The sequence below is a fragment of the Salvelinus sp. IW2-2015 genome, linkage group LG15 (genome assembly GCF_002910315.2).
Source record: "Salvelinus sp. IW2-2015 linkage group LG15, ASM291031v2, whole genome shotgun sequence".
Taxonomy (NCBI): Eukaryota; Metazoa; Chordata; class Actinopteri; order Salmoniformes; family Salmonidae; genus Salvelinus; species Salvelinus sp. IW2-2015.
Genome location: NC_036855.1, coordinates 1,622,428 through 1,629,735, shown reverse-complemented (window position 1 = coordinate 1,629,735; position 7,308 = coordinate 1,622,428). Strand labels below are relative to the sequence as shown.

Here is a 7,308-nt window from a genome sequence, read left to right as displayed (position 1 = left end):
AATTAATTGCAAATCCCTCTTTGCCATGCAAATGAACTGAATCCACAACAAACATTTCCACTGCATTTCAGCCTGCACAAAAGGACCGCTGACATCATGTCATTATTCTCGTCATTAACACTGGTGTGAGTGTTTGACGAGGACAAGGCTGGAGATCACTCTGTCATGATAATTGCGTTCGAATAAAAGACTGGAAGTTCAAAAGGAGGGTGGTGCTTGGAATCATTGTTCTTTCCTCTGTTCACTCATGGTTACTGCAAGGAAACACGTGCCGTCATCATTGTTTTGCAACAAAAAGGGCTTCCACAAGGCTATTGCTACCAGTAAGATTGCACCTAAATCAACCATTTATCGGATCATCAAAACTTCAAGGAGACCCGTTCAATTGTTCTGAAGCCAGGCTTCAGGGCGCCCAAGAAAGTCCAGGACCGTCTCCTAAAGTTGATTCAGCTGCGGATCGGGGCACCACCAGTACAGAGCTTGCTCAGGAATGGCAGCAGGCAGGTGTGAGTGAATCTGCACGCACAGTGATGCGAAGACTTTTGGAGGATGGCCTGGTGTCAAGAATGGCAGCAAGAAGCCACTTCTCTCCAGATAAACATCAGGACAGACTGATATTCTGTAAAAGGTACAGGGATTGACTGCTGAGGACTGGGATAAAGTCATTTTCTCTGATGAATCCCCTTTCCGATTGTTTGGGGCATCTGAAAAAGATTGTCCGGAGAAGACAAGGTGGCGCTACCATCAGTCCTGTGTCATGCCAACAGTAAAGCATCCTGAGGCCCATTCATGTGTGGGGTTGCTTCTCAGTCAAGGAGTGGGCCACTCACAATTTTGCCTGAGAACACAGTCATGAATAAAGAAATGGTACCAACACATCCTCCGAGAGCAACTTCTCCCAACCATCCAGGAACAGTTTGGTGACGAACAATGCCTTTTCCAGCATGATGGAGCACCTTGCCATAAGGCAAAGTGATAACAAAGTGGCTCAGGGAACAAAACATCGATATTTGGGTCCATGGCCAGAAACTCCCCAGACCTTATCCCATTGAGAACTTGTGGTCAATCCTCAAGAGGCGGTGGACAAACAAAAACCCATTCTGACAAACTCCAAGCATTGATTATGCAAGAACGGGCTGCCATCAGTCAGGATGTGGCCCAGAAGTTAATTGACAAGCAATGCTGATAGATCTCCTCAATGGGCATCACCCCTTTCTTTGTGGAGAGTGTCAGTGAGCTGCAGCTGTGTGCCATCAAGCTGGTGACAGCGGTAAGTGTTCCCTTCCAAGGCTCCAGAGTGAGAATTTTATATTTGTTTTATAGGTCGCATCGGTGTGAGCTGTAAATTCTAGCAGGTCATTTCACTCCAAATGTAATTTTGTAGGTGGCTAAAAGCATGATTTATTCAAACAAAGTGTTAGATCAGGGTTTCCCAAACTCTGTCCTCAGGACTCAAAGGGGTGCACATTTAGTTTTTGGGCCCTAGCACTACACAGCTGATTCAAATGAACTAATCATCAAGCTTTGATCATTTGAATCAGCTGTGTAGTGTTAGGGCAAAAAAACTAAACGTGCACCTCTTGGAATCCAGAGGACCGAGTTTGGGAAACGCTGTGTTAGATTGACCTTAACCTTGTGTCCGTGGCTAGGTGTTCTCCCGCTATGAGAAGCACAGGCAGCTGATTTTGGAAGAGATCTTCACATCTCTGGCCCGACTGCCCACCAGCAAACGCAGTCTCCGCAACTTCAGGTAAAATAGAACCATAACCAAGACCCATATAACATAGGAAGGAGAGGTGCTACAAAATCATGTCATATAAACATTTTCCCCACTGTGTCAAAACTCACCGTTGCAGTTAAATGGAATTTGTCTTGAAAGACTTGGGGTGTATTCACTAGGAAACAAACGGGACAAAACGGGGCGGGGCATACCTGAACACATAAGAAACGCACATTTTTTTTCCGTTGCAAAGCGTTTTGCTACGGTGTGCACAAACGAATACACCCCCTGGTTAAATAAAGGGAGTAAATCAACTAATAACTCTGAAATGCTGTTGGTTGTTTGGGCAGGCTGAACAGCAGCGACAGGGACGGCGAGCCCATGTACATCCAAATGGTTACAGCCCTGGTGCTACAGCTCATTCAGTGCGTGGTACACCTCCCAAACGACCGCGACGCCATGGAGGACGAGTACAACAGCAAGGTACGCAGAGAAATGGTGTAATCATGACCACTGTAAACTCGGGATAAAACAAGCTCACATAGTGATCTTTAGGTCAGAGAAGTTGAAGCTCTAGGATGATGCCTGAGTTTCCGACTTGGATTTCCGAGTTGTATGATTTTTAAATTTATTTTTCCGGKGTTGTCTTGAATGCACCAAAACACACAGCCTCCCCTAAATGTAACACCATAGAGTTAGAAAGAGGTCCCAATTCAATGGCGCCACCAATGTCCAACTGGGCTTTGTGGAAGGTGTACAGTCGTGGCCAAAAGTTTTGAGAAAGACACAAATATACATTTTCACAAAGTCTGCTGCCTCAGTTTGTATGGTGGCAATTTGCACTGTCTTTCCTCTCGTCAGTCGATCTTAATTCGTCGGGCTGTCTTCTACTACGCACCTTCTTCTGCCGCCTGCTGTCTTCTCTCCTCTCTGTCTCCCTGGTAGCCTTACTGTCTTCTCTCCTCGTCATCCTGCCGTCTGGATGTTCCCGATACCTGCTGGTCTTCTCTCATCCATCTCCTCCTCATCGATTCTCTTCTACCCTTGCTAGTCTTCTCGTCAGGTTCTCCTCTCTCCCTGCCTGTCTTTTCGATCCTCTCCTCGCCTGCTGTCTTCTCCTCTCTATATTCTTCTCGCCTGCTGTCTTCGTTCCTTCTGCGTCTTGCGTTCCTCAAGAGCCTCTCCTGGCTGTCTTCTCTCGTCGTCTTGTTCTCCTGCTGTCTTCTCTCTCTGGTCCTGTCTGTCTGTCTGTCTGTCTGTCCTGTCTGTCTGTCTGTCTGTCTGTCTGGTCTGTTGTGGGTTGTGTTTCCACTATTTAATCATATCTAATCCTCATAAAAACACCACCCCATTCCACTATTTAATCAAATCTAATCCTCATAAAAACACCACCCCAGTCCACTATTTAACCCTATCTAATCCTACATCAGGCCAACTGCCTGGGAGGACAGAACACTACCACTACTGTAACTCTTCTGCAGTAAAATCTGGTAATCTCAAGTATTTCTCTGCAGCAGCCACCACAACATCTATATTCTGTGACATTTCTGTGGTACAGTTAATAACCATGGCTATGAACGTTAAGAAGCCAAATTTACTGAAGAACATGTTATTCGTATCACTCGCTATTGGCCCCGGCCTACTCACAGGGATCCTCTCAGAATCCCTCGCCCTGGACCAACCTTCCTGTACTACTCTCTTCACTGCCTCAGCATACAACACCTTCTGTACTTCTCTGATCTTGGCAACCTCAACCTGCCCTTCTCTCACCGGACACCTCTGATCTCCAGCACCATGGGTACCCCTACAGTTTACACACACAACTTTTCCCACCAATACTACACATTCCTTTGTCTCATGCCCTCCTGCACACTTCTCACATCTAGGAATCTCCCTCCTACACACTGCTGCTACATGACCATAAGCTTGGCACCTAAAACACCGTAATAGGTTCGGGACAACAGCTCTCACAGGATAATTGACACATCCTAACTTGACTTGGTTGGGTAAAGACTCTGGATCATCAGCCGAACAGACAGTGTCTTCTCTGTTACAGCACGCTCTCCACTGGGTCTGCGTCGCACCAAACGGTGGAAGTCACATACACCGTGAATCTTCCATTTCAGTTGATCCTCCTCAACACTTAACGCCACTCCAGTTAACATTCCTTTAAATGGCGCCCTGCTCCGGAGAGCAAAGCAAGTCACAGTTCTTGTCCCTAGGTGTGTGGTTTGGAGCGCCCGCTCCCTCTGCATGGAAGAAACACAAGAAATCATCACGAGTCCACTTCGAGTTACTTTCACTGACTCAACTGTCCACAACCTCTTCTACACCCAACCTGGATCACATATGGATCCGCCAGAAGGCAAGGATCCATTCTCTCCAAAAAAACTTCACTCCCACTGGGCCAGAATCCTCTTCATCATCATTGGGAAGAGGCTCAACCTAGGCCATCTTCACCACACCTCCCATCGCAGGCAATTCATCCTCACTCTTGTCAGATTAAGTTTTGTCCGCCACCAAAGTATTGTAATTTATCCAACATCTTCTCTTTGACTGAGAGGTTCCCTCTCCAAGTGGTACGCAAAAGCCTGTGCCATAAAATAACTTGTCTTGTTGGCAACTAACTCCCTCCTCCTACCTCCATGCGCACAGCTCCTCTGCTGCTGCTTCTTCTTCTTATGTAGTTTTATCGACGGTTGGCATCCAACATTATGGTGCATTAACGCTACAAACTGTACTAGAGTGTGGGCCAGAGACCGGTTGGGGGGGGTCGGGGGGGGTAATCCAGGGGGCTCTGAGGTACTGGAACACATTGAGAAAGACCAGAGAAAGGGAGGGACTAAAGCCTACCTGCCAGCCCCATTTTAATATTATTATAATTTTTTTGACGATGTTCTACTCAATTCCTGTAGCCACTTCTCCCTCATACTGGATCTCAGTCTCTTTCTTTCCCTCTCATACTGCCCACACTGTATCAATCTCTCTCTTTCCCTCTAATACTGACTACACTGTATCAGTCTCTCTTTCCCTCTCATACAGAAAACACTGTATCGGTCTCTCTCTTTCCTTCTCATGCTGCCCACACTTTTTTTTTTACGATGTTCTACTCAGTATGCCCTTTAAACTCAATTCCTGTATCCCCATCTCCCTCAAACAGGATCTCAGTCTCTCTCTTTCCCTCTCATACTGGGCCCCACACTGTATCAGCACATGTTCCACTGTCTCTATTTCCTTGCAGTAATCACACCTTCCGATTGGATACCTTCCTATCACCGTAAGGCTCCTCCTCCCTCCTTGCATGACTTAAGTGAAACCAATGCAGCTGACCAGCCACTAAGGGCGCAAGTATTTACAACACATCAACACAGGGAAGGAAGGCTCCAAGATGCTTCCCCCTCCTGAAACCAATGTAGCTCAGCCGGTCAGGGTATAAGTAGCTCACAAGTAGCTTCTTCTCATAAAGAATGATAGAGGCCTCTAGTGGTCAAAAGGCCATGTTATAGCATGGGCAGCGCCAATACGAGTTTCCACCATTTTAATGTAGTCAACAGGGTGGGACTTCCAACTTCATTGGCTGAAAAGGAGGGATCAGTCAATCTTGAAGAAGAAGATAAATGACTACTCCAAAATGGAGATAGCCTCAATGGCGCTGCCCATGCGGTCACTGACGCAATAATGGCAAGGAGGCAAAGATGAGTCCTCTATATATCTCTATGCTTCTCCTTCATCTCTGACCGCCTCCTCCTTCTACTTCCTCCCCGTGTGAGCTGAGTGAAACCAACGCAGGCGTTATGTGAGCCAGCAACTCACTACACATCAACACAGGGAAGGAAGGCTCCAAGATGCTGCTATTCCCTCCCTGCGCAAGCGTTTCCTCTTTTGACATTCTAATTCAATATTTGATTGCTCAATGAATTCAATTGAGAGACTGTCAAATACACAGAAATACAAAAACCTTTACATAGAGATTGACAGATTCATAGTTTTTAAACAATAAATTACATAGAATCCTGACAAAAATGTTAAGGGAGATAGACTAACATAACCAAGTTGACCAACACAATCAGTGACAGCACAACAATCAGCACCACATTTAGTGGACAGCGTCCACATTACATCATTTATTTTGATCATATTAGGATTGGGAATTAAGCACGTACTGGCTACATTTAGTAAAATAAAAATACATTATATTATTGCTATTACAGTTTTTCTCAATTGCTAAAACACAATTTCTGAAACCTTGCTCCATTTCCTGAAAACATTAAACACAAAACCTCATCTTCAAGCACTATTTACATAACCTCTGACTCCTCTCGCAAAATGAAACATTCGCCTCAAAACAGTTTTACCTGTGTTCAAAATCAAACACTGCTCTCAAATCATAAACAAAGGGATCAAAATGATATACACTCTCAAGCAGACAGTAAACAACACACCGAAAAATATAAAACACATTGTTCAAAACATACAATTCTCAGGGAGAAGTAAATTTTTTATCTAAAAAAATATTCATATTTTTCCTATCATTGTCTTTTGATGAACGAAAACATGTTCTATCATAGTAGCTCAAAATTGATCAGAAATTACTACTCTGCTTTGCAATTTTGTTTTTTGTTCTTCYTCCTCCTTGTACYCYTATTTTTACAGTACTGTACCYTGCATCTCACAAACTTGTCCTTTGTCTCTGTGATACTGTAATTCTTGTTCTTTGTTGATATGAACCTGCAACCAGTCAAAATCTATTGAGCAGTCAGTACTGTTMATAAATGGAAAGCACAATGTTCAGGGCCATACAATTTGTCCATTGTACAGTATACAGSCTACAATGCACTGYACTACAGTATACAATACTAAAAGGGACAAAAATCWAAGGAGTAAACATGTGATCAATGTGCTTCTTCTTGTCTTTGGGCTGGGTCAKGCCAGAGCACTTCGTCGACATCACAAGCAATATTGTCCCTCCTGAGGCAACGGRGGAAGAAGCCTCTTGTGTGCCGTATCCAGCCCTGACATGATTCCTCACCTATATCACCACAGGCTAAATCCATGGMTTGCAGCAGATTTACTCTGGTGTAGGGTTGTCTATCATACACTTTCCATCTCCAAGAGGAGAAAAAMTCCTCAATCGGATTCAGGAAAGKCGAGTATKSAGGGAGGTASAAGTTYATAAACTGCCCAYTGATSTTAAACCATTCCCTTACCTGAGCAGCTCGGTGGAAACTGACATTGTCCCACACTATCACATAGGTGGGAATGGGATTCTCATTTAGCTCTTGAACCTGCTGCTCAAATATAATATATCTTAGATTGGCAATAAATCTTAGAAGGTGCTGGGTGTTATATGGCCCGAGTGTAACATGGTGATGTAGAACACCATGGTTGCTGATAGCAGCACAGATTGTGACATTKCCACCTCGTKGACCAKGGACTTCAACAATGGCCYGCTGTCMAATCATGTTTCGGCCTCTCCTTCTCTTTGTTAGATTGAAGCCTGCTTCATCGACAAAGATGAACTCATGGGGTCTGTCCAAGGATTCCAAGTCAAATATTGTCTGTGTAGAAATACAATATACTGTATGTAG

The 7,308-nt window shown here is 44.7% G+C and overlaps 1 protein-coding gene across 1 annotated transcript; it reads left to right on the top strand.

The window, feature by feature from the left end:
• The first annotated feature begins 1,193 nt into the window (after positions 1-1,193).
• On the top strand, positions 1,194-2,224 carry LOC111973932 (nipped-B-like protein A). The gene is made up of 3 exons (XM_024001387.1): positions 1,194-1,270; positions 1,650-1,750; positions 2,071-2,224. Exons 1-3 carry the CDS (start codon positions 1,199-1,201, stop codon positions 2,222-2,224), a joined length of 327 nt encoding a protein of 108 aa, XP_023857155.1. The 5' UTR covers positions 1,194-1,198.
• Positions 2,225-7,308: the final 5,084 nt, after the last annotated feature.

Coding starts and splice junctions, on each gene's coding strand:
- LOC111973932 (XM_024001387.1), top strand. CDS start 1,199: ATGGGCATCACCCCTTTCTTTGTGGAGAGTGTCAGTGAGCTGCAGCTG. Junction 1,271..1,649: donor CCATCAAGCTGGTGACAGCG/GTAAGTGTTCCC, acceptor GTCCGTGGCTAG/GTGTTCTCCCGCTATGAGAA. Junction 1,751..2,070: donor CGCAGTCTCCGCAACTTCAG/GTAAAATAGAAC, acceptor TTGTTTGGGCAG/GCTGAACAGCAGCGACAGGG.